Source organism: Culex pipiens, chromosome 3 (genome assembly GCF_016801865.2).
Source record: "Culex pipiens pallens isolate TS chromosome 3, TS_CPP_V2, whole genome shotgun sequence".
NCBI classification, from domain to species: Eukaryota; Metazoa; Arthropoda; class Insecta; order Diptera; family Culicidae; genus Culex; species Culex pipiens.
The window spans coordinates 19217559-19244537 of NC_068939.1; the positions used below are offsets into that span (position 1 = coordinate 19217559).

The 26979-nt window shown below is 39.6% G+C and overlaps 1 protein-coding gene across 3 annotated transcripts in view; it reads right to left on the reverse strand.

The window, feature by feature from the left end:
- Positions 1 to 26979, reverse strand: part of LOC120429044 (RING finger protein nhl-1) — a 90679-nt gene that overhangs the window by 12826 nt on the left and 50874 nt on the right. For 2 of the 3 annotated variants that reach the window (XM_039594183.2, XM_039594184.2), the window contains 8 exons: positions 16671 to 17090; positions 15317 to 16603; positions 14168 to 14838; positions 13330 to 14081; positions 13086 to 13269; positions 4344 to 4503; positions 4129 to 4269; positions 2872 to 2948 (listed from right to left, as the gene is read on the reverse strand). In XM_039594183.2, the coding sequence (XP_039450117.1) occupies positions 2872 to 2948; positions 4129 to 4269; positions 4344 to 4503; positions 13086 to 13269; positions 13330 to 14081; positions 14168 to 14838; positions 15317 to 16603; positions 16671 to 17084 (3686 nt within the window). In that variant the 5' untranslated portion in view covers positions 17085 to 17090. Of the gene's footprint in view, positions 1 to 2871; positions 2949 to 4128; positions 4270 to 4343; positions 4504 to 13085; positions 13270 to 13329; positions 14102 to 14167; positions 14839 to 15316; positions 16604 to 16670; positions 17091 to 26979 lie in introns of all 3 variants that reach the window. The other variant, XM_039594186.2, reaches the window with a different exon arrangement.

Genomic DNA, 26979 nt, shown 5'->3' on the forward strand with positions numbered 1-26979 from the left:
TTTTTTTCATAAATTTTTGCCTATATTTTTAATCTACTTCATACAGCTTTTACTCTTCTTTCCTTCAACATACAATTATTCTTTCAGTATCGAACTTTATGTAGTTTGCTTTCCTTTATTGTCTATTGTTTTAATCTACGCCCTTTTCTTCAAACAAGTAAGGTTTGAGTCCTTACTCAATATATTGAATGATCAAAGTCACACACAACGTTATTGTACTTTTGGTAAACTTTTTAATAACATGCTTAGGTTCAAAACATTGTAACAAAACACCGCGACAGAAGAAATAGCAACAGATAAACACGACTCAACACTAGGAAAGATTTCAGGAGAAAACAATACACAGTAAAATAACAATAAGTTTTTGAATTCAAACTAAAAATATAACAGTTTTTGCTTTAATGAACGTTGGTAGGCACACTATAAATGGTTAGGCGCTTATACTTACATCAAACCCTACGTAATGTACCACCCCCGGCCGAGTTAAAATGCGTAACCGGAAAAGAAGGTGTGCATGCCTGGCACGAACACTCAAAGCGTGTTCTAGCGTGCTGCTCGTACTGACTCAGAGCAAGGGTGAGATGTAGGTGTAAGGGCAGTGCGTGTTCGTCGGGAACCTGGTGCATAAGATCGGTCAAGGCCCGTTCTTACACTGAAAATTGCGAAATTGCGAATTGCGAAATTTTTTAAAACTAGTTTTGCTTATAAAATTATCGATTTAAATCGCATTTTATATTGTATTCGAGGCACGAATCACAAGTTTTAACATTTTACATGAAATTTGTTAAACTGAAATTGCCTATAAATTTGGAGATATTTTTTAATTGTGTTTCAAAAATACATATTATTTATTATTTTCAAACTTATTAAACCTTCTTCTAGTGGAAAATTGCCCAAAGAATCCGAAAATGCATTCCGTTTTCCGATTAAAAATCATGTTCATTGAGAAAATCATGACACTTTGAGAAGTTTAAAATAATGACTTTCATCAACATTTTCTTAACTATATTTAACTAACTTTTTAAACTTTTCAAAATTTTATGAAAAGTTCTTCTTGAGGTACTTTGAACACTTCTCTACCACGGTCAGTATGTTTCTAAACCATTCCTTACGTATTTCAATTGTACTCTTCATTTTCCGGAAAAATCGCAAACTTATCAAAGTCACCCCGGCTATCAAAGTCACCCCGTTTTACGGTATATATAATTCGTATTTATCAATTGCAAAATGCAAAACACCCCGAACATAAATTTCACCCCGGTTTACAGTATTCGCGCAGGTATGAACTGAAAAGTGAGTGATGTGATTAATTCAATTGTTTTAAATATTTAAAATACATATTAGGTGTAGGAGTCGGAGTTGGAGTCGGAGTCAACAATTTGTAGAAAGCTGGAGTCGGAGTCGGAGTCGGAGTCGGCTAGAGTTGGTAGGCCGGAGTCGGAGTCGGAGCCGGAGTCAACAATTTGTGGATGCCGGAGCCGGAGTCGGAGTCGGAGTCGGCTTAACTCAGAAAGCCGGAGTCGGAGTCGGAGTCGGAGTCGCTTGAAATATGACCCGACTCCGCAGCCCTGGTTTAATGTTTAATGTTTAATGTTTAATGTTTAATGTTTAATGTTTAATGTTTAATGTTTAATGTTTAATGTTTAATGTTTAATGTTTAATGTTTAATGTTTAATGTTTAATGTTTAATGTTTAATGTTTAATGTTTAATGTTTAATGTTTAATGTTTAATGTTTAATGTTTAATGTTTAATGTTTAATGTTTAATGTTTAATGTTTAATGTTTAATGTTTAATGTTTAATGTTTAATGTTTAATGTTTAATGTTTAATGTTTAATGTTTAATGTTTAATGTTTAATGTTTAATGTTTAATGTTTAATGTTTAATGTTTAATGTTTAATGTTTAATGTTTAATGTTTAATGTTTAATGTTTAATGTTTAATGTTTAATGTTTAATGTTTAATGTTTAATGTTTAATGTTTAATGTTTAATGTTTAATGTTTAATGTTTAATGTTTAATGTTTAATGTTTAATGTTTAATGTTTAATGTTTAATGTTTAATGTTTAATGTTTAATGTTTAATGTTTAATGTTTAATGTTTAATGTTTAATGTTTAATGTTTAATGTTTAATGTTTAATGTTTAATGTTTAATGTTTAATGTTTAATGTTTAATGTTTAATGTTTAATGTTTAATGTTTAATGTTTAATGTTTAATGTTTAATGTTTAATGTTTAATGTTTAATGTTTAATGTTTAATGTTTAATGTTTAATGTTTAATGTTTAATGTTTAATGTTTTTTTTGTTGGCTGTCAAAATTGCTTTGAAAGAAATTTGATTTTAGCTTAACAGAATGATTCCTGAAATGAGCTCCCACTGGTTTGCAATTGTAAACCTCCGAGTATTTCCCCCCAACATATTGGAAGCCCTTAATCCGATGGAAAAGTACACATGTGAACCCCGTTCGAGTACCTTTCGTCGTCGTTGCGCTATCTTGCCGCTCGTTTACGGAAATTTTTCAAGACGTGGAACAAGATGGTACAATCACGACGTGTTGTACTTGTCAAAGCTGGTTTTCTTTTTATTTTCCCGCACGAAAACCAGTCTAAGCTCAACCAAAACACGCGTTAACGAGGAAAAGCTGCTTAAAGCGCATTACTGTAGAAAAGAAAAAAGAGGGGGGGGGGGAGGGCAGCGGTTTTGTGTCAGTTTCAAATCGAAGAGAAAAAAAAGAACCCGGCGGAAAATGGAATTTCCCAGCTTTTCTCTAAAGCTGTTCCCGCGTCCCGTACAGATGTGTGAGCTTAAGGCAAAAGTGTATGGAACTTATGTGGTTGAACGAGAGGAGGCCAGATACACGTTGAATCGTCTTACCTTGGGAATTTAAACTGACCCTCGTCGGAGCCTTCGCCACCGAATGTGGTCAGCACTCGGCCGTTGACGTCGAAGATCTGCAATAAAGAAGAAGACGTTTAAACTTGAGTACAGAAACTACTTGACTTTTTTTTTTGTTATAGTGACAAAATCCAGAGAGCACTTCTAGCAGCCTGGATGACCACTTGGACGATTTATCGAAGGAATTGCTTTGCCTGAGAATTTCTTTGGGATGGAAATAAGGAGGGGGGGGGGGGTGTACACAATATGTTGCGTTTCTTTGCCACTTTGCTCGATGAGTTTTGGACGGTCCTGAATATAGAGCGACTCTCTGATGTGGCGTTTTGTGGCTTACTTCCTTCCGCAACTTCAAGTATCAGGTACAGTGGACAACTTTTATTCAAATCTTTAAAAAGTACTGTTTTTAAATTTTAATTTATTTCACTTGAACAATTTTTTCGAAATTTTGAATGAATATTTATTAAAGAAACAAATTGACTAAGATAATACTTTCGAACTATTTTTTTCAGAATTTTTCAAGAATTCCATTTGCTCATCAAATCTTGGTCCCAGACAACCCACATTACACGTGCCAAAAGCTTAAACCACGTGGAACATTCCCCCGCAACACGTTCTGCTTCCATATCGATGAAATGTAGCGTTGATGAGGGTCTCTTGTCACGGGGGGACAAGAGGCCCATTGTGGGTGTAACAGTATGAAAATCATTCTCAAATATTCCGCTGCCACCCCATTACACCTGTCCGTCCAGGCTCAGCTCCGGAAAACGAAAACATTTCCGTTGAGCTCATTTCCTTTTTCTCCCGCAGAGGGTGTAGAATTTGTACGCTCGGTCGGCCCAAGCCGACTGGACGGACACAATGGGTCCGGTAATCAGATTGTCAAATTATCGAAATTCCATCGCTCCCGGACGGGGCCGGTGTGCCTTTTGTCGACGGAAGGCCGTCTTGTTGCTGGACATGCCACCGGTATCTGGATTCGGAAACATTCTTTGCTAGGAGTGAGTGGGGCAGTGTTGCCAACTTAAGTTTATTTTAAATTTCGTTGCGAGCTTGTCGGTTTTGACGTTTCGGTAAAAGTTGGCAACACTGCACTGCGAGGGTGTCAGCTTTCCGGACAAAGGTGTGACAGCCATCACATGTTCCACAAGTGACACCCCAGTCAACGAGAGCGATAGACAATTTTCTGGACAAAAATCCGGTGGGTGTTGACGGGCGACACCCACCGTCGTCACTCACCTGGATGCGATGGTTGTTGGAGTCGGACACGATGACGCGGTTCGTGTTGGACACGGCAATGTAGTGCGGGTGCTCCAGCTGGCCCTCGTCCTTGCCGCACGAGCCAAACTTCCCGATGAAGGAACCGTCCGATTGGAATACCTGCATTTTTTAGGGGGAATTCAATTAGAAAAGTTATGCTGAAGCATCAAGTTGCGGACGGCAGAGAGGCCTACCTGAATTCGATGATTTTCCTTATCACAAACGTAGATGAAGCCTAGCGCATCGGTTGTGATGCCCCACGGATAGTTGAACTTGCCGTCGGCCGTACCCTGGGAACCGAACGAGCGCAGGAAGCGTCCGGCCGGATCCAGGACCTGGATGCGGTGATTGTATCTGTTGGATTGTGGAACAAATTACTATTTGAAGAAACATTTTCGACGCCCGTTTCCATTTGCGCAATCTAAGAGTTTCGTCTGCATCTTTTATAAGGGGAAATTCTCGTATGTTTGGCAGGTTAAGCGCTCGCTCCTTACTCCATCCAATTTGCTGATTTTCACTATTTAACACCTAAACTCCCAAGCTCGAGAAAAGGGGGGAATTCCCATACAAATTCCCCCTTTTTCTCGAGCTTGGCAGTTTAGGTGTTAAACAACTAATTTGGCAAAATTTTTGATAGAAACTTGCTTGCTCACTTCCTATTGAGCTGATAATCACTCGATTTCAGTTGAAAACGCTTTTTATGAGCTGTAATTGAATGTCAAAGTGCTGATATAGAAACAATAGAGGCACGCTTGTATTAGAAACCCCGGCACCAATTCGTCTGCTGTGTGCTATCTTTTGACATAGACCATTTAACACTACAAGATGCTTTAACCCAATTTTGGGAACTCGCTTCCGTTTCCCGGATATCGCAAAACACACTTGAGACAAAAAAAAAATTGTGTTTAAATTTTGAAATTCAGCGTAAATAAAAATAAGTTGCAAAATTAACAACTTCAACCATGTGCAACAATTTCCACTTCACCCGTGCGGGAAACCGATAATTAATGGGGTAATCATGCTTTCCAGACTGTCAAAATTCCAAAACGTCATTGCCAATCTTCGGTTCGCTGCTTCTGTTCGTGTTTGAAGTTTCGGGCCGAGACTCTGTTTAAAAAGCAGCCCAGTTACCGAACAAGTCGAGCCAAACATTTCATTAGGGCACAAAACCAAAAACCGCGATTCGAGAAAATCGCTTGCAAAAAGTGGACAACTTGTTTCAATTCCTATTTAAAAAAAGAAGCTTGACTGATGGTTTTTTTTTACAAATGATACGATAAAACACATCATTATCCTCAACTCTGCTTGAATGCTTCTTAATTTATGTTGATTTTCGCAATAAAACTCATAATTTTAAAAAATCTCGTTATTGGGCCCTTTTAACTTTCCAACTGTTGTTCATAATGGGCCCTTTCTAAATGCAATTTGGAAGAGATCTAAAAGGGCACTAAAGCGCTGTCACCCGATTGTTGTTTTGAATGATGTTTATGGGCCCTTTTGTTTAGTTAGAAATAATGAGGAATCCAGCGGAATTTTTGATAATTGGTGAAGTTTTGTGATCGAGTGGTGCACAGCAAAAAATCCGATGGTAAAATCGCATGCAAAAGCATGCACATCACCTTTGTGAGCAAAAGCATGTAATATTGTATGAGAAAACGTGTACACAAAAAGCATGTACGGATGCAAAAAAAATATGCACACCCCCAAAAATAACATCAATCTGTTGAGAGTCATATCCAAATTGCCAAGTCCACGCCCCAACCATCCCGGCTATCCCACCGTCTTGTAAAAGTTGTGTTCAACGCCGATGTAGCAGTAGGTTTCCCGTACGTCGTATGCTGTATTAACTGTATACGATGTATGGGGAACTTCGGTGTTTATCCAGACAAATTTACAGCGGCGAGATAGCCGAGATGGTTGGGGCACGGACTTGGTAATCTGGATATGGCTCTCACCAGATTGATGTTATTTTTGGGAGTGTGCATAATCTTTTTTTTATCCGTACATGCTTTTTGTGTACACGTTTTCTTAAAAAATATTACATGCTTTTGCTCACAAAGGTGATGTGCATGCTTTTGTATGCGATTTTACAGAGATATTTTTTGCTGTGTGTAGATAAGTTATGTGAAACAGAAAATTCTTCAAAAGTGTACTGAACAACAGCCGCGGGACCGTATTGAATATTGTATTTCGACGAAGTTTTTTTCTGCAGAAATCCTTGGTGAAACGTAAGTCAAACTTTGTTTTGAAGTGAATTAGTGTTAAAAATGTATGAAAAGTTCACTTTATAACATAGAACGTTCCTCAACTACGAAAAACTAACGAAAAAGAAAAGGGCACAATTGAGCATGAGCATGAGCATGAGAGACCACCCATGGTTGTCTTTCTCCGTTGCTGAACAGGACCGTAATATCCTATCAATACAACCGACCATACGCTTGAACGATCTAATGGTGTTTCCCTTATCAACAGCATGTATGAATGCGCTGAAAAGATAAAACATCAAGATCATTAAAACTAGATCTGGAGCAAATAGGTAACAGTCGTTGGCCACCAACGGCGCCCGCCATGTCAGTTTGTAGATCTCGGGGGATTGGGACGGGAATGTTAGTTAGCACAGGTTGCTACAAAGGGTGGGTTCTATACGATATCCACACCCCCACGTGTGCCGGAAAACTACTTCTACTTGGGATTTTGTTAGTGGGTAAGGGTAATGGCCAGGATTCAACATAGAGGATGATGATGCGACCCAATAATCAATAAATTTTGTTTAATGGTGTGATGTATTATGCATTCTCAAGGCAAACAGTCGGAGTATGCGGATGAGACTATTCCCGGTTATTTGGTGTTGAGTTTAGCATAAATGATTCAATCTTAGACAGCCGGCTGTGGAAAGATAAAACCAACTAAAATGCGAAAACGCGAAACCGCCCGGACCGAAATACACACACAATCGGGGGGACAACAAAGACGGCAACGGCATCGAAAATCCTGCGAGATGACCGCGACGCGCACCGTTCAAATTCTCCAAAGCAACTGTCAACATCGCGAAATCACCCGGGTCGAAATACACACACAATCGCGGGGAAAACAAAGACGGAAACGGCATCGAAAATCCGGCGTGTTGACCGCGACGCGCAACGTTCAAATTCTCCAAAGCAACTGTCAACATCGCGAAATCGTCCGGGTCGAAATACACACACAATCGGGGGGAAAACAAAGACGGAAACGGCATCGAAAATCCGGCGTGTTGACCGCGACGCGCAACGTTCAAATTCTCAAACGAAAAAGAAAAGGGCACAATTGAACTTTTTGTCTAGTTTGGAGTGAACATTGTTATGTGCCCTTTTGTGTTTGTGATTTTTTCAATAGGAAATTGTTTGCTATCAATCTGAATCTTGGAGGGCATGTAGAGAGTGTACTAATGAATGGAATAGTAGTGTCTTGCGAACCTTCGTGGTGAACGGACACTAGAGCTGCGGTATTTTTTACTACCTAAGTTCAGAGTTATTTCAAACAAAATTCACAGTCTTTTTAAAGACTACCTGAGTTATTTTCCAAAATTCTAAACAGTCTTTTCAAGACTAACCCCACCTGAAATTTTGTTGTATTTTACAAACGAAGCCATCTTTTCAAGAGAACTCTGCTTGCAAAATGCGTCAAAACAAAGGTAAACGCAAATCTTCTGAAGATTTGATCGTTACGTCGGTGAAGCGTTTGAACGCTAAATCGGCTAACGGAAACAGAAAAAGAAAACAGCCTCATCCGAGGTCTGATTCTGATTCTGAAAGTGAGGTCAATCCTCCAATTCCATTGGCAAACAGTTTCGGTGTTTTATCCGAAACTGTTGACAAGGATCCTTCTCCTCGTACTGAGCCTTCTGCCGTCGAGAAACGAGTAAAGGCTCCGCCAATTGTAGTGACTTCCGTCTCCGATTTGGCCAGCTTTCGAACGCAACTGAAGAATTGCAAGGAAACTTGCAATTTGAAGGTTTCGTTTCAGCTTGGCCGAAGAGGAGAATGTCGCTTGTTGACGGAATCTTTACAAGATCACCAAACTTTTGTTGGTTATTTGAAAAACCACAAACACAATTTCTACACGTATGAGACCAAGAATGCTCGTCCATTCAAGGCGGTCCTGAAAGGTCTCTCCAACGACTTGTCGGTGGATGAGATCAAAAACGAACTTAAGGTGTTGCTTGGCTTTGCCCCATCCCAAGTAATACCAATGAAGAAAAAATCAAACGGGAATATTTCTCGCTTTGGTTTGACTTCACAATTTTATCTGATTCATTTCAACAGAAATGAAATCAACAATTTGAAACTTTTGGACAAAGTACAGTTTTTGTTCCATGTACGGGTAAAGTGGGAGCATTTTAAGAAACATGGCGGTAATGGCCAGAATCTTACCCAGTGCCGGCGTTGCCAGGCATTCGGTCACGGTACTGATCATTGCGCCATGGTTCCAAAATGCATGGTTTGCGGGGATTCTTCTCACGACAAGGACAATTGTCCCGTGAAAGAAGTCACCCAATTTAAATGTGCAAATTGTGGTGGAAATCACAAATCAAATTTCTGGGATTGCCCCATCAGAAAAAAGGTTTTGGATTCTCGTGCTAAGCATCAGCCGAAATCCAAACCGAAATTTTCTCAAAGTCAGGTTGTACCTGCATCTTTAAATCAAACGTTCGTGCTGTCTCACTCGAACGATACCCCTACCGTGGAAAAGTTAGGTAACAGCAATGGCATTTCTTATGCCAACGTCGTTTCGGGTTCGGGTTCTTCCACGAATTTTAAATCCTCTACCAATTTTCAAATTGGGCAGGTACCTCAAATTTCATTTGAAAATTTTTCTGCTGGCAACGCTTTGGGATCTTCTGATCTCGGCGATGTTACGTTTGAAAAAATGACTTTTTTGCAAAACTCACTGTTTGGTTTGATTCAAACAATGAGTAATGCTACATCCATGATGGAAGCAATCCAGATTGGATTAAAATTTGCGAATGATGTTGTTCTTACCCTGAAGTTTAATCATGGATCTAAGTAATTCCATCAATATTATGAATTTTAATGCTCGCTCTTTAAAAGCGAAAGAAAATGAATTTTTCAACTTTTTACGAGTTCATAACGTGCATGTTGCTGTTATAACCGAAACATTTTTAAAAACTGGCACTTATTTGAAAAGTGATCCAGATTATAAAGTTATAACCAATAACAGAATGAATCGAAATGGCGGTGGAGTTGCAATAGTTATCCACCGTAGTATGACTTATAGCACTTTACGTGACTTTAAGTTGAAAGTTATTGAAAGTTTGGGCATTGAACTTGAAACTTCTTTTGGGAAAATTATGATTGCAGCTGCATATTTGCCATTCCAATGCACTGGGGAAAATAAAAATTATTTCAAAGGGGATTTGAATAAACTTACTCGGCATAGATCTCGATTTTTGATCATCGGTGATTTTAATGCCAAACACCAATCTTGGAATAATTCAAAAGTAAATTCCAATGGTAAAATTCTATTCAGAGATTGCACTTCTAGTCTTTATTCGGTTTTATACCCGAATGGGCCAACTTGCTTTTCTTCTGTTAGAAATCCATCAACAATTGATTTGGTTTTGACAAATCAAAGTCAGTATTGTGGTCCTTTAGTGACTCATGCTGATTTTGAATCTGATCACCTTCCTGTAACATTTTCACTTTCTCATGAAGCAGTTACCAGACCCAATAGTTCTGTGTTTAATTATCACAAAGCTAATTGGGACAGGTATCAGCATCATATTGAGAATAATTTAAATCATGATTTTGTTTTAGAAACCAAAGCTGATATTGATTCAGCCTTGGAATCTTTAACTAATGCAATTTTGGATGCAAGGAATATTGCTATTCCTAAAGTCCAAGTCAAATTTGATTCTCCCATTATTGATGACGATCTTCAGCTTCTGATTCGTCTGAAAAATGTTCGCCGAAGACAGTATCAACGTTCTCGTGATCCTGCACTGAAGCGAATTCAAAAAGATTTGCAAAAGGTTATTGACCACAGATTCACTCTCCTGCGAAATGAAAAGTTCGCAAGAGATGTCGAACAAATTAAACCTTATTCCAAACCTTTTTGGAAACTTTCAAAGGTTCTTAAGAAACCTCAGAAACCAATCCCTTCTTTAAAAGATGGTGATAATATTTTATTAACTAATGGGGAGAAAGCTCAAAAACTTGCTCAGCAGTTTGAGAGTGCTCATAATTTCAACTTAAATGTTCTGAGTCCTATTGAAAATCAAATTTCAATAGAATTTCAGAATATTGTTGAACAACAGTTTTCATCAGATGATGTTTTTAATACGGATCTGAATGAAATAAAATCTATTATCAAAAAGTTTAAAAATATGAAAGCCCCTGGTGAGGATGGCATTTTTTACATTTTAATTAAAAAATTACCTGAAGCAACTTTAAGTAGCTTGGTCAAAATTTGCAACAAATGTTTTGATTTGGCATACTTTCCCAGTAGTTGGAAAAATGCCAAAGTAGTTCCGATTTTGAAACCGGATAAAAATCCTGCTGAAGCCTCAAGCTATCGGCCCATTAGTTTGCTTTCATCTATTAGTAAATTATTCGAAAGAATAATTCTTAATAGAATGATGACGCACATTAATGAAAATTCAATTTTCGCTGATGAGCAGTTTGGATTTCGCCTTGGGCATTCAACTACTCATCAGTTGTTGAGAGTTTCGAATTTGATTCGAAGCAACAAATCTGAGGGCTATTCTACTGGCGCTGCTCTTCTAGACATAGAAAAAGCATTTGACAGTGTTTGGCATAAAGGTTTGATTGCGAAATTGAAAAGGTTTAATTTTCCGATTTATATCGTGAAAATTATTCAAAATTATTTGACGGATCGTACTCTGCAGGTATGTTATCAGAATAGCAAATCTGATCAACTACCTGTACGTGCCGGCGTCCCTCAAGGAAGCATTTTGGGTCCAATTTTATACAATATTTTTACTTCTGACTTGCCTGATTTGCCCCCAGGATGTCAGAAATCACTTTTTGCTGATGATACAAGCATCTCCGCCAAAGGTAGAAGCCTTCGTGTCATCACAAGAAGATTACAAAAAAGCTTGGATATTTTCAATTCTTATTTGAAAGAATGGAAAATTACTCCAAATGCTGCAAAAACTCAACTTATTATTTTCCCTCACAAACCAAGGGCTGATTTTCTTAAACCAAAAAGTCATCACATTATAAAGATGAATGAGGTAAATTTAAAGTGGGAGGATAAAGTAAAATATCTTGGACTTGCTTTTGACAAAAACCTTACTTACAAGGATCACATTGAAAGTATCCAGGTTAAATGTAACAAATATATTAAATGTTTGTATCCACTTATAAACAGGAATTCTAGACTTTGTCTCAAGAATAAACTGTTAATTTATAAACAAATTTTCAGACCTGCCATGCTTTATGCTGTGCCGATCTGGACAAGCTGTTGCTTAACCAGGAAGAAAAAACTTCAGAGGATTCAGAACAAAATTCTGAAAATGATTCTGAAACTTCCTCCCTGGTTCAGCACCAGTGAACTTCATCAATTAGCCGAAGTTGACACTTTGGATGTTATGTCCAATAAGATAATTGATGCATTTCGACAAAAATCATTGCAGTCTTCAGCTGCATTGATCCGCTCTTTATATAGTTTATAAGTTAGTTTTAAGGTATCCCTTTTCTCTTTTGTACATGTAGGACCTCCTACATTTGAAATCACTGAATAGCGAAAGCTACAATGTTTCATGAATAAATAAAAGTTGCTAGTATTTAAAATTGAGGTGAAAAGTCATCGATTGTGATTGGACACTCAATAATATTTTAACTGAATGAATGTACATGGAAATGAAAATCAAAATAAATACAAATTAAAAAAAAAAAAAAAATGAATGGAATAGTGGAATAATCCCGAATGTTTACGTTTTTGTTTTGTGCCCTAATGAAATGTTTGGCTCGAAGTTTCGTAATTGGCTTAAGGGGTTACATACATGTAGAAAATCACAAAATTTAATTTTTCAGAAAATTCACTAAATTCACTAAAAAGATGATTTTCAATCACTCCTGAAAGTTTCATGAAGATATTTCGTGACCGAACTGAGTAAGAGCTGATTTAAGTTCACAATTTTGCCATGCGCAAAGCGAACTGTCAAAATTTGTGTTCGTTTTTCTTTAAACACCGAGTTGATTTACGGGTGCAACGATATCATGAGATGGGATGGACCAAAATGGCTGAAATTTGGGGTGAAGACTCTCAAGACATATCCCGTGTGCATGACGAAGCCCGATTTTAAAATTTTGCTTTTTTAAAAAGTACAAAAATCCAAAACTGACGATTTTTTATATGAAAAACCATAAAAATATTTTTATCTTTTTAAAAAAAATATTTTTTTGAAAATAGGCCTTCGTCATGGACTAGTTCAACGAGTCTTCACCAAAATTTTGAGCCAATTTGGTCAAAGCAGTGTTGAGATATCGTGGCACCCGTTTTTTGAAACTAATAACTTAAAATAGCTATATCTCGGCAATGGTACGTCCAAATGTCTTCATATTTATTTTGTTAATAGATGAAAATGTATATGTTAATGCCCTGCAAAAAGATTTTAAAAAAAGTTTAATTGTTTGCTAAAATCAACCACTGACATGTTTGACGATTTACATGTATGGTATCATGTATCATTTCCGGTAGGCCATTTGGCGGCCATGTTTGTTTCAGAAAAACACTCAAATCTTGATTCAGAATGTATCAATCAAAAAATGGTTTTCCTTGTGTTGTTTGTAGAAGCATTTTACATATCGTGATTATTTTTTCATTTCAATTTACTATTTCTGAACCCTGAATTCAGAACCATTATTGACAGTCATTGCCCCAAAAGTGAAGGACACCATCTACGATCCCCTCACCTGTCGGCGATGATGAACTGGCCGATCCGGTTGACAGCTACACCGGCCAGGCAGTCGAACTCGCCGTTCCCGTTGCCGTACTGGCCAAACTCCTTCACGAAGATACCGTTGGAGTCGAAGACCTGCACGCGATGGTTGGACGAGTCCGCTACCACGATGCTATTGTCGGGACCCACGGCGATGCCTGGAGGTAAAATCAGTCGTTACGGAAATGAATCTGGTTGCCAGCGGTTGGCACACTTACCGCGGGGCCACGTGAAGGAACCGGGTTCGCTCCCCCGACCTCCTATCTGGAACAGTTGTCGGCGCTTCTGCAGGTACTGCGTCCTAGGGGACATACCTGCTGCCCCTGGTATACCGACTACTGCTGCCGTAGGAGAGGTAGGGGAGCCTACCCCGTTTTTTGAATCGTCATCGGAGCTGAGGATGTCGGACTGGCGCAGCGGCAGGCCCAGACTGAGGCGCCGGGCGGCGGCCGCTGACGTCGACGATGACGACGAGGTGGACGGGGAGGCCAACGATGAGGACGTGGCGGAGTGGGACGACGTCGAGGTGGAAGGTGTGTCCTTGCCGTCCTTGGTCGAACGGTTGCCGTACTTGTTCTTCAGGTAGCGGGCCCACGAGCTGAGGGCGGCACCGTCCTTGTCACTGCCGGTGTTACGATCCGGCGAGGGTTCGCGCGACTTGAGCGCATGCGTCGAGCGGCTGCGAGACAGATCGGCAGGTTGCGACGCTAGCGATGACGATGTTCCGTATCGGGACGCAAGATAGGCCGATGGAGAAGAAGTGGTCGGAGACACCGGCTCGTCGTCTTCATCGTCGTTGCCAAAGTTGTGCGAGGAGCGGCTTCTCGCAAGGCGATTCCGACGGTCCTGCAGGGCGCTGAAGCGGCTACGGTTGCTGCCGAGGCGGCTGTCGGAGTCGTCCCCGGTGGCATCATCCTCCGGGGCCACCACGGCCGTACTCTTGCTCTTGTTGAGGAACCGGCTGGTATATCTGAAAGAAGGTAACGTGTCCTACAAACGAGAAAAAAGAAGAAAAGCAAGCGGCTAGTGTTGTTGCAACTCAAGCAGAAACGTTACCCGGAGCTGCCGTATTTGTTCTCCTCGGGTTCCACGTGGGCAGTGGTTCGGGACCGAAGGGCGGACGACGATCCGCTGCCGTACTTGGGACTTTCGTCGCGATCGTACTGGCTGCGATAGTTCGTCGGGCTGGAGTACCCGCTGGCACGAGGCTCTTCACGAGACGTCTTTCTCGTGTCGGCCGCAGCCGCTTCACGGGCCTGAATTCGGCTGAGCAGCGGTGAACTTGGCTGCTCCGTGCGCACCGGCGAGGAAACCACCGTTGGCGTAGGTCTCGCTGGCGCTGGCTTCACCTCCTCTTCCTCCTCTTCGGATTCTTCCTCGGAGGACGATTCCTCCTCGCTGCTACTGCTCTCGGATTCTTCCTTCTTCGCAGGCTGTTGCTGCTGCTGCGTTTGCGGCAAGAACCGGCTCTGGAAGGGTTTCTTCTCGCCCGTTGGCGACGCAGTGCTACGGGCCGGTTCGGAGTTTTTCAAGATCGATGCCTTCGGCTTGGCTTCTTCGGTACGAGCCGTTGCTGGAGCTGGCGATGCGCTGCCGGACTCGCTCGAAGAGTTGGAATCGCTACTGGCGGAACGGGTCGGAGTTTTCTTGGCAGCGGTTGCGTTGGCGGTGGCTCCTGCTTGGCGGGAACGGCTCGAGCGCTCCGAATCGTCCTGATCACTATCGGCCTGATTCGTGTGATGAGGTCGTTGTGGTGGTGGTGATGGTGGCGGTGATGATGATGATGATGTTGTTGTATGGAAGAACAGAAAACGGGAAGAGGGTTTCAATTGATGTGGAGGAATAGAGAGAGGTGCCTGGCCACGTGGCTGAAGGGAGCTGAGCTGTGTACCTAGAGGTGTGTGGGCTTTTTTTTTGTTTGTTTATGTCTGTGTGTGTTGAGGGTTCAATTTTGCCAACTACGTGAGGAACTGAGAGATTCGGTGGGGCGTGAGTTCCGCTCGGTTTCGTGGAACTGGTAGCTTGGTAGCGCGCGCGTTGTTTCAGAACGGTTCTTTGCAGAGAACGAAACACACACAAAGGTAATACTTAGCAGTAAGTTCGGGATGTCTTTTAGTGGTAGAAGAGTTTTAATCTATTGTTCGATTGCGTTGTTTGTGTAAATGGGATTAGCTAGAGAGGCTATAGCTCTTCATCGGATCTCACCTCGACGTGTGGCGACGATCTTCGAGCAGGTGAAGAAGGCGTGCTGTCACTGTCATCGCTGGCAGCAGCGGCGGCCGCAGCAGCTGCTACGCGACCTTTCAGTGCGGACACTCGGTCGGCAGCGGGCCTTTCCGGTTCCGTGGGTACCGGTGAAGACGGGCTCGTCGTAGTCGTTGTGGTACTCGTCGAAGCTCCTTTGTTCTGGCGCTTGATCTTGGCGATTTCGTCGTCTTCGGAAAGCTGACGGGACGTGGTCACCTTGGGTTTGGTGGCAAGTGGATTTGGCTTTGGCACTGTTGGGGTTGTTGCGGGGGATGCTTTCTTGATTTTACCCTTTTCCGTATCTTGCAGCCGTTTCATAACACGTGGCGAGTCCATTAACCGGAAGATGCCACTCAACGGACCCTTGGCACAATCTTCGGTGCTTGTGACTTTGTTGGCCTTTTCCTTCTCTTCGGCGGTACGCGCTGGCTTTGACTCGTTATCCGAATCGTTGTCCAGTTGGTGACTGCGGGCAAACCGCGACCGGAAGCGTCCCTTTGTTGATCTGCTGGACGGCTCATCGTCGTAGTCATAATCGTTTCCACGACCATACCGAGATTCGTTTCCGTACCTCTCCTTCTCCGGCTGGGGAGGCTTCACAGGACGTTCACCAAACTTGCGTCCGCCGAGTAGCGGTTCGTCGTCCGGATTCCAACCTTGAGCTTCCTGCTGACGGAACTGAGCTGCCAACCGGTGATCGCTCTTCGATCGCATCAAACCTGGTCCGGATGGCGGCTGTAGCAGCGTGCTCTGACTTTGACTGGTGCCGGCTCCGTCGTTGGGCAGTTTCAAATCTCCGTACGAGGACACCTCCATGATCAGTTTGTTCGGGTCGATGTTCATGATGAAGCGCACCTTCCGACTGTAGTCCATCGTTTCGCAGTCAAAGTTCCGAATAAAGTCAACCGTTCGCAGAAAGATCTCCTTCGTGTCCATCAGCTCGCAGTCGTCCCACTCGACGTTGCCTTCGTTCATGAACTTTTCGGCCAGGTCGGAGTTGCTCTGAATGTTGGCGATCTCCAGCTCCAGGTTATCCTTCATCGTGATGACATTCTTCAGCTCCGTCGAAACGTACTTGTCCATGTCAGTGCGCAGGTGGTCGGTCCGATCCTTGAGTGCCTTTTGCAGCCTGCGGTAAATCTCTTCGATCTCCTCCGACACACTGCCGCAGTTGTTTTGCAGGTTCTGGGCGTTCTTCTCCACCACCGCGAGCACCTCCTTCAAGCGGTGCAGTCCTCGGCGAATCTGTAGGAATGAAAGTTGCAGTGAGACATCTAGGACACAACAGTTCCTTCGAGGCCAAACCCGTTACCTGGTTGTTGATGCGGTTGATCTCACGCCGCAGGATGTCCATGTGAGCTCCCTTGCAGTCGGGGCAGATCTTCTTCTCACAGTGGACGCACAGCGCGCAGTACGCCTTCTCCGAGCAGACGCCGCACCGTTCCATGACCTGGCCCGAGGTCGGGTCCGGCAGCTCGCCGGTGATCTCGATGTGCAGCTCCAGGAACCGCTGCAGCGTCACGTTGGTCGGGAAGCCCTGCACGCCCTGGTAGGGGATGCGGTGCTCGGCACGACACTCCGGACATTTCACCTGCCGCTTCACGTAATCAATGAGGCCGTCCATGCACGGCTCCATGCAGAACGAGTGCTGGCATGGTAGCAGCTTCGGGTTGCGGTATCTGTCCAGACACACGCAACACGTTAAGAGCTGTTCAAATTGCTCCATTTTTCACTGCAAATAGAAGAAAGACAAGTTTGTTATAGGCTGGTATGGAATAAATATATTACTTTTGAGTTCGTATATTCGCAATGATTTAATATTAAAATCGAATTGAATAATACCGTCATTCGGGGTGATTCGAAGTTGTGATGGTTTTGATTAGACCCAGAACAGTACAGTACAGTACAGTACATCGATTTCCAAACTGTAGTCTCGATTCGCTGCAGTTAGCGGTTAAATGTCCTCAGGGTGCGTTTTTTATTACGTAACGGGGGGTCGGAGGTCATGTTACGCTCCATACAAATTTTTTAAATTTTGTATGGAAATTTTGTTACGAGGGGGGGGGGTCTAAAAATCCGATTTTTGCGTTACGTAATAAAAGAATGCTCCCTCAGGCATCAGACTAATTACTGAATGTAGTCATCCCACATATTCCGAACACCCACAAATTCGGAACACTTTTGTGATAATTTGTATGCTATTGCCAAATGCATCTTTTCTGGCGACCCTTCTATTTTTAGGACCTTTATTTGGACATTTTCTTGCTATTTGACTATAGTCAAGGCCAGGGTTGTTAAAATATCAAAATATCAGCTATCAGCAACTACAATTATCCCGCCTGAATAATCATGCCTCAAATACAACTGCTCTTCTCTCCTCATTGAAACTCTCAGCGCCGAACAAAGCCGAACACGTTTTCGTGTTTACCCACTCGTGATTGACATTTTCCTTTTCTTTCTCATTTCCGCTTTCACGATCATCCTACCGCAACAGCGTTTAACCACAAAAGCCGCCACAAAACCAATTTCGCAAACGCAGTTTAATGGGACGTAATGCGTGGTCGGCTCCTAATCGCCATCTCGCCTTCTCTCATTGCAGTTTCCGGAGAGATTGAGAGACTCAGCGGTGAGAGCGCTTAGTCGAGGAAAAAGGGAGGAGTGATAGAGAGAGAATGACATCGCTGGGAATCACGAGACACTAGAAGTGATCTCACAAGCTATAGTGACGACCGCTATACTCTCGGATATTTTTGGTGCAGAGATAATCAATTGATAGCTTTTCTATCACTCATTTGCAACACTGGTCTAGGCACAAAACCCGAAAATAGCGATGCAAGAAGCAAATCGTGTAACAGCAAATCGAATCTGCCTGTTGATTTTCACGATTTCTCAAAGTGAACCGAGATATTCAAGATGGCGTCCAATATGGCGGCTGAATGGAAAAAATCACAATAAAAGGATTTTTAAGTTCAATCAACAACTCAAATTTAACAAAATTGGGGTCGCTGAACTCGAATATGACCCCTAGAATACTCTAAAGTACTCAGGGAATGTGCAATCCAAGATGGCGGCCAATATTTTAAACAAAAAACTTCATTTAGAGACTATTTTATTCAGAGCTGCAAAACACTGCCTCCAAATTGCATGTTCCATATTTGTGGAACGGTGTACCTCCCACAATTGTGGAACACCTGAATTTAACAGATATTTTCACAAAAAAGTTATCCATAAAACATTACTAAGCTTGAGTTTCATTGGTTCCAGAGTGTGAAGTCATTATTTTGTAGAAAATATGTACTCCTGGAGAGAATCAGAGTTTGTTTACATCCGTAAGAAAAAAGTGTTCTGAATTTGTGGATTTCAAGGGTCAATGTTTTTCTTTGAAAACTTGATATAAAACGTAAAAAATTACAGCCGGTCAATACATCAATCGAAAGATCACAAGAAAAGCTTTCACATGAAGGTAAAAGCGAATCATTATGTTCAATTATCGATTTGCTATGATTTTTTGAACATTGGCCGATCTGTAAACTGTTCCGAATATGAGGGATGACTATACGCAGAAAGCAATACAAGCTCATTGTCAGATCCATGCAATCACACCCAGCAAAAAGCTTCCCATTTGTTCCGGAATGAAGCCTGGCACAACCAATTGCTCGCTTTCCACAACCCATGCTGACTGACACTCGGATTGACTTTATTTTTATCGGACAGAAAATAACAAAAAAACGCGCCCAAAAAAGAAAGAGATTGGAAAAGAGGAAAATAATTTTCAATTTCTCGATACCGATTCAGAGATTTTTCATTTGCTTTATTTGTTCCTGTTCCTGAAAATGGGCTTTCGTTCCGACAGCTGGCAATTTTTCGCCTCAAATTGGACGTTTCTGGCTGCCAACTGTGGTGTGTAACGTAAAATCAATCCAAGTGGTTTGATCGGTGGGTACGCGTGGTTTGGAGCAATTTACCGAGCAAATATTCGCGAACCCACGTGTTCAAATTACACCTTCGATTTCAGGCGCTCCACCGAGGGAGGGAGAAATGTTATTACAGATTATCGAATAGAACCTCTTTTTCTTTGTAATTTAAACTCAATTTATGTGAAATTTGTTAAAATACACATAAAGAGATTTTAGTTTAAAATTTTTGAGGATATATTTTTTTCAGATACAAAATCTGTCAACCTTTTTTTAAGTGTGCACTAGGAAATCCACACAGATTTCCATTGTCATAGATACATAAAGGGGTTAGGAAATTTGAAATACTGTTGAGCAGAGGCGCTTTAAATACTGATTACTAATACTTAATAAGTTTTGAACCAGGTTGACAAGACTTATCCTTAATTAAAATAATTTCCTCATAATACTGCTTTCACCACAAGAAATGTTCAAAGTTAGGGTTTTTTCAAAAGGTCCTATAAACTATTGCCTCTCATATGTTTATAGGAACTATTCAAAAAAAAATCTACAAATGTTCAACATTCAAAAATGTACACAGTTACCATCGCAAAAAAAAAAACCCTCCAACTGCCTAATGTGGGGAACCGTCTTTGTTTGATCGTCACTCACGTTGGCGCGTGAAAAGGTCTGCAGTTGTGATGTTTATGTGACGCGAACGTCTTTCTCACCCATATATGCAGTCAAACCAAACCAAAACAGCGTGATAGAGGATTCGGCTGACTCACCCCACAAAATGTCAACGCGGTGTGATCCGGCCATGAAAAATGGCGGTGAGTCAAGCTTCCAACCCCGCGAAACAAGGCGCGGCGGCGTCGTGAAAGAACCGCATTCTGGGGCATTCGCTGTAAGTAATGTGCGGTGCTGTGTGTTGAATTTAATAAAAAACAAAGCATTCAAACGTTTTTTTTTTTTTCAAATATCAACACTGTTTGAGCCATTCTTGGTCTAAGACAATCTTCTCTTAGTTTATTTTTATTTTTGTTTTATTTTGTAAAATTTTAATTTTCGTGTGTCTTATTTATGTTCCGTTTCTTTCTGATATTTGTTGACTTATTCTACCCCCTATTTGTCTTTTTTTATTTTTACAAACATTCCTGCTATTTACAAAAGATGAGCAATTCTCTACGAAATCGGCCGATTTCGACCATTTTTATTTTTTTGTATTTTTTGATTTGGCTCAAACTTTGTGGGGGCCTTCCCTATGACCAAATAAGCTATTTTGCGTCATTGAAAATCGGACCATTAGTTGCTGAGATATGGTCATTAGAAAATGGTGGTTTGTTTTGGTGAGATTAAGAAAACTTCAATTTTCGTGTTTCTTTTTCTTAAAGCGGCTCTATCTCAGCAACCCGAGGTCCAATCTTCAATGTCTCTTAGACAATTTTATAGCAAATTTTCTGAACTTTTTAAAAAAAATATTTTTAGAAATGGTCACTTATGGTCACTATTTTTAAAAATTGAAAAACTGCAAATATTTCGCTAAAATCAAACTTTCGGTGGCTATATCTTGAAAACGAAGCCCTTTATCAAAAAATCTGTAAAGTACTTTTCGATTGCAAATTCAATTTTGCATTAAAAAATAATGTCAAACTTGTTTTTGCATGAAACTTCGATTTTTTCCAAAAATCACTGTTTTTTCAAAAATTCATAACTCGGCGGCAGATTTTTTGACCATGTTTCTCTATGGCTCAAAAGTTGCGGATTTTTGTCCCCTAAAACATATCAAAAAATCTCGAAAATCAAAAAATACGTATTTTGGGAAATTGAGTTTTAGTGAAAAAAAAGTTGATTAAAAAATCTGCAATTTTTTTCCGTGTACCTATTTTTTCTCAAAAGTCCTCAACAATACCTACAACTTTGCCGAAGACACCAAATTGATCAGAAAATTCACTCAAAAGTTACAGTTGTTTGAATATTTACATACCATTTTTGTATGGACAGCAGCCAAAATTGTATGGAGACTTGTATGGGTGAACCAATAGGGTGTAATATCAAAATCGATTTTCCAGCACAGCAATTTTTCAGTTCCTTTTGGGGTCCTAAACAACTCCCCAAAGTTTGGGAACGATTGGTTTAGTCCTCACTTTGCGCAAAGCAATTCAATTTTCCATATAAATTTGTATGGGAAAAACCATTTTTTTGGATTTTGATATTTATAAAATCCACGTTTCACGCTGTACTAAAACCAGATTCATATTCGAATGCTCTGGAAGGTGCTCTACAACTTTCCCGAAGAGAGTATGGTGCTAGCTTGTCCCTGAAAGAAGATACAGCGTCCTCAAAACTCGTCTAAAACGTGATTTTCGATCAAAAAACACGTTTTAGACGAGTTTTGAACACGCTGTATCTTTTTATAGGAGCAAGTTAGCACCATACTCTCTTCGGGAAAGTTGTAGAGCACCTTCCAGAGCATTCGAATATGAATCCGGGTTTAGTACAGCGTGAAACGTAGATTTTATAAATATCAAAATCCAAAAAAATGGGTTTTCCCATACAAATTTATATGGAAAATTGAATCGCTTTGCGCAAAGTGAGGACTAATCCAATCGTTCCGAAACTTTGGGGAGTTGTTAAGGACCCCAAAAGGAACTGAAAAATAGCTGTGCTCGCTAAATTTGGACAACTTTATTTTTTTCCATACAACCATATTACACCCTAATGAATCAATGACGCAAAATAGCTAATTTGGTCATAGGGAAGGCCCACAGTTTAAGTCGAATAAAAAAATACAAAAAATAAAAATGGTCTAAATCAACCGATTTCGTAGAGAGTTGCTCAGATGTCAAATGCTTCGAAAATTTCATTTTACTCCTGAACTCAATATATAATGACATCATTTTTTTTTTTCTTTTTCCACTATCCGCTGTATCTCAGTAATATGAGGCCCAATCTTTAATGTTTCTTAGACAAATTGATAGGAAACTATCTTCCAAAATATTTCCAGAAATGGACACATGAAGTAGCTATATCTCAAAAACGTCGCAATTTGTCAACAAAATGTTTAAGGGGTTACTTACATGTAAATCGACAAAAAAGTCAGAGGTTGGTGTGAGCACATACTTAATTTTATTTAAAAACTGTTTTTAGGGCATTATAATATACATTTTCATCTATTATTGAAACAAATTTGAAGACATTTGTTTGTATGATTGCCAAGATATAGCTATTTGAAGTTAGCAGTTTCAAAAAACGGGTGCCACGATATCTCAACACTGCCTTGACCAAATCGGCTCAAAATTTTAGTGAAAACTTGTTAAACCGGTCCTGGGTGCATGACGAATGCCGATTTTCAAAAAACTCATTTTAAAAAAAGATAAAAATATTTTTGTATTTTTCATATAAAAAATCGTCAGTTTTTGATTTTTGTATTTTTTTAAAAAGCAAAATTTCAAAATCAGGCTTCGTCATGCACACGGGATATGTCTTGAGAGTCTTCACCCCAAATTTTAGCCAATTTGGTCCATCCCATCTCGAGATATCGTGGCACCCGTAAATCAACTCGGTGTTTCGAGAAAAACGCTCAGAAAGTTTGACAGTCCGCTTTGTGCACGGCAAAATGTTGAGCTTAAAATCGTCTCTAACTCAGTTTAATCATGAAACTTTCAGGAGTGATTGAAAATCATCTTTTTAGTGGATTCAATAAATTTTCAATAATATGAAATTTTGTGATTTTTTACATGTAAGTAACCCCTTAAGGTAGTTCGACTGCATTTTTCATTTTACATAAAAAATACAAATAAAATCCAATTCCATTCCATTCCTTTTTTTCTCAACTCTGACTACGGAAAACTATAGTAATATAGTATTATTTTGTTATTTTTATTGCTTGAGTAGTTTGAACATTTGATCTGAACCTTTGCATGTTTGAGATAAACTAAATATATATTTTTTTTTAATTTGAATTATGAACTTTTTTCATAACTCAACAATTAAAAATTTCCATCGTTTTTTTCCAGCTTACGAATCAACTGATCTGACTTGATCAATTGTGATGATTTGGGTCAGTGAAATTTCCTCAAGTATACTTCAATTAGAAAAAATGAGTGACACGAAGATGCGTGGAGCGCGGAAATTTGATAACCCTGGTAATGTTGAATATTTTTGGTTATTTCTTTTCAACTTGTTTACATTTTATTGCGATGACGTCCGTTCGTCAGGTCGCATTCAGTGTGTATGTTGCGTGGAATTTGGAGGATTTTAATAAAAGGATTGTGACGATGGATTCTTCTGCGAGTTCTACAAATTAAAAAAAAAAGTATTTTCATACCAATTTTAAAGTTTATTTTAAATTATAAGCTCCACCAACTTTCTTCTAATTAACAACATTTTTATCCCGAGCAGACGGAAATAACGTGGGAATAATTTTTTTTTTGATATTTGAAAATACTAGGCTAATCCGAACATCCCAATAACAGTTGGAGTTATTTTTCCATAACAAAAAATGTTATTTCCAAGTTGTTTTGGATTTCAACCAATATCAGACTAATAACAAATTTTGTTATGATAACTTAATTTGTCATTAAACTCTTATGCAAAAATGGATTTTTCAAGAAGATTCCATAACATTTTCTGTTATTTTAACAGTATTTTTGTTTTTGAAATGGCATGAATTTTGTTATTACCGTCTGCCCGTGATGCCATGCACTCACAACTTGACTGCATCGACGTCAGACTCCCCTGTTTGGGCAGCTAATAATAGCCCACTGGCATCACCTTTACGTCACAAAATAACAGTAGCACAACCACGTAGGCAAATGTTGTCCCGGCAATTTTCAAACTACACCATTAATTCCATCCCACATCCATTTGGAGGGAGGAAAACCCGAAAATTGCTAGAATTTCCACCAACTTTGTCTTGTTCGTTTTTTTTTTTCTCCACTTTTCTCTCACTCACACAATCCGCGTACCCGAAAACAGATGAGATCACTAGCCTTGGCTGACATTGAAAAGTGTTCGATTTTCGGACTTTTTCCGATTAGTTTGTCTGGCGGTATGTGTGTGCGGTATTTGTGATGGGAGAGCTATTTTTGGACAAAAAATAAAGCAATACACTTGCAAAGCAAAGCAGATTGGCTGAATCTTGGAATCAAAGACGGAAAGAGTTTTTGTTTGATTGTTTTACCTTAAAAATTACATTTAATGTTAATGGAAATAGTTTGTACTTAAACTTAGTTAATACATACGTTTATTCCATTCTTCTCAAAATGTTTAATCCACTTTTAAAACTTTCTAAGATTCCATCTTTTGCTCTAGGCAAAAATCCATAAATTCAAAGAAGCCATATTCTGAACGTGCACTCTTCTCTTTTTCTTGTGAACGATCTTTTTCGGAAGCGAAATAAAGTGAAAAAAATCAATCGGTAGGAAATCGAATCTAGTCAATCAAATTGGTGTCGGTGGAAAGTGCGAAATGGATTCTCTGGTGATTCAATAGATCGGTGAGGCTAATGAAATTTGGCCTTCTCCGATTTCCATGTCAATTGCATTGGAGCCATCCTGGCACACTTTCGCTAATTTCGCACATTTTCTATTTTCTTGTTTTTTTTTAGAATATGTGATGTGTAATTGAGCTACTCTCTACGAAATCGGTCTTTTTTTTAATTTAAATTTTTGTATTTTTTTTATTCCGGCTGAAACTTTTTGGTGCCTTCGGTATGCCCAAAGAAGCCATTTTGCATCATTAGTTTGTCCATATAATTTTCCATACAAATTTGGCAGCTGTCCATACAAAAATGATACATGAAAATTCAAAAATCTGTATCTTTTGAAGGAATTTTTGATCGATTGGTGTCTTCGGCAAAGTTGTAGGCATGGGTTCAGACTACACTGACAAAAATTATACACGGTAAACAATTTTATGGTGATTTTTAATTGCACTTTTGTCACTTAAACTTGATTTGCAAAAAACACTATTTTTATTTTATTATTTTTGATATGTTTTAGGGGTCATCAAATGTCAACTTTTCAGACATTTCCAGAAACAATTTCAACTTCAATTTTCGATGTAAAATCGAATTTGGGCAATTCTCTACCAACTCACACGAAATCGGGAAAAGTTGCCCCGACCCCTCTTCGATTTGCGTGAAACTTTGTCCTAAGGGGTAACTTTTGTCCCTGATCACGAATCCGAGGTCCGTTTTTTGATATCTCGTGACGGAGGGGCGGTACGACCCCTTCCATTTTTGAACATGCGAAAAAAGAGGTGTTTTTCAATAATTTGCAGCCTGAAACGGTGATAAGATAGAAATTTGGTGTCAAAGGGACTTTTATGTAAAATTAGACGCCCGATTTGATGGCGTACTCAGAATTCCGAAAAAAACGTATTTTTCATCGAAAAAAACACTAAAAAAGTTTTAAAAATTCTCCCATTTTCCGTTACTCGACTGTAAAAAATTTTGGAACATGTCATTTTATGGGAAATTTAATGTTCTTTTCGAATCTACATTGTCCCAGAAGGGTCATTTTTTCATTTAGAACAAAATTTTTCATTTTAAAATTTCGTGTTTTTTCTAACTTTGCAGGGTTATTTTTTAGAGTGTAATAATGTTCTACAAAGTTGTAGAGCAGACAATTACAAAAATTTTGATATATAGACATAAGGGGTTTGCTTATAAACATCACGAGTTATCGCGATTTTACGAAAAAAAAGTTTTGAAAAAGTTACTTTTTGCGTTTCTCTTTGTTTCGTCGTCCGTGTCTGTCGCGGGTGACCATGAACGGCCATGATCGATGACGACCAACTTTTTCAAAACTTTTTTTCGTAAAATCGCGAATAAAAGTCCCTTTGACACCAAATTTCTATCTCATCGCCGTTTCAGGCTACAAATTATTGAAAAACACCTCTTTTTTCGCATGTTCAAAAATGGAAGGGGTCGTACCGCCCCTCCGTCACGAGATATCAAAAAAACGGACCTCGGATTCGTGATCAGGGACAAAAGTTACCCCTTAGGACAAAGTTTCACGCAAATCGAAGAGGGGTCGGGGCAACTGCTGTGTGAGTTGGCGGAGAATTACCCATTTGCAATCAAAAAGTACTCTGGTGAAGTTTTGAGAAAGTGCACCGTTTTCAAGTTACTGCCATTTTCGTATTTATTTTTAATTTTTTTTTTTTAAATCAAGAATAACATTACAAAAGGGCGTATTATTGAATGTTTGGCCCTTTTGAAATGTTAGTCTTGATTAAAAATAAATAAATAATGTTTTCGAAAAGATCGGAAAATTTTACGAATGTTTTATATTTTAACATTAAAAATCGTACCATTAGTTGCTGAGATATCGACATAAGAATGGTGGGTTGTTTGGGTGAGACTTAGAAATCATCAATTTTCTTGTATTTTAATATTTACAAGACAAAATCTCAGCAACTTACGGTCGTATCAACAAAGTTCAAAAATTCAAAATATAGAGAATTTTCTCAGCTTTTCAAAAATATTTTTTTCAAAAGTGGGCAAACATGGGTACCGTAAACTGGGCTGACTTTGATAGCCCGGTGTGACATTGATAGAAATTTGATATGACCACTAATTTTGATACATCCAATGTAACAGTCACATTTTTGCATATATGTTCGATAATAAGCTATCCCTTAATGCTTTCATTCTCAAAATTCTCAAAAATGTTTAGATATTAATTTGACGAACGAAGTTGACTTTATAGCTGACGGCCA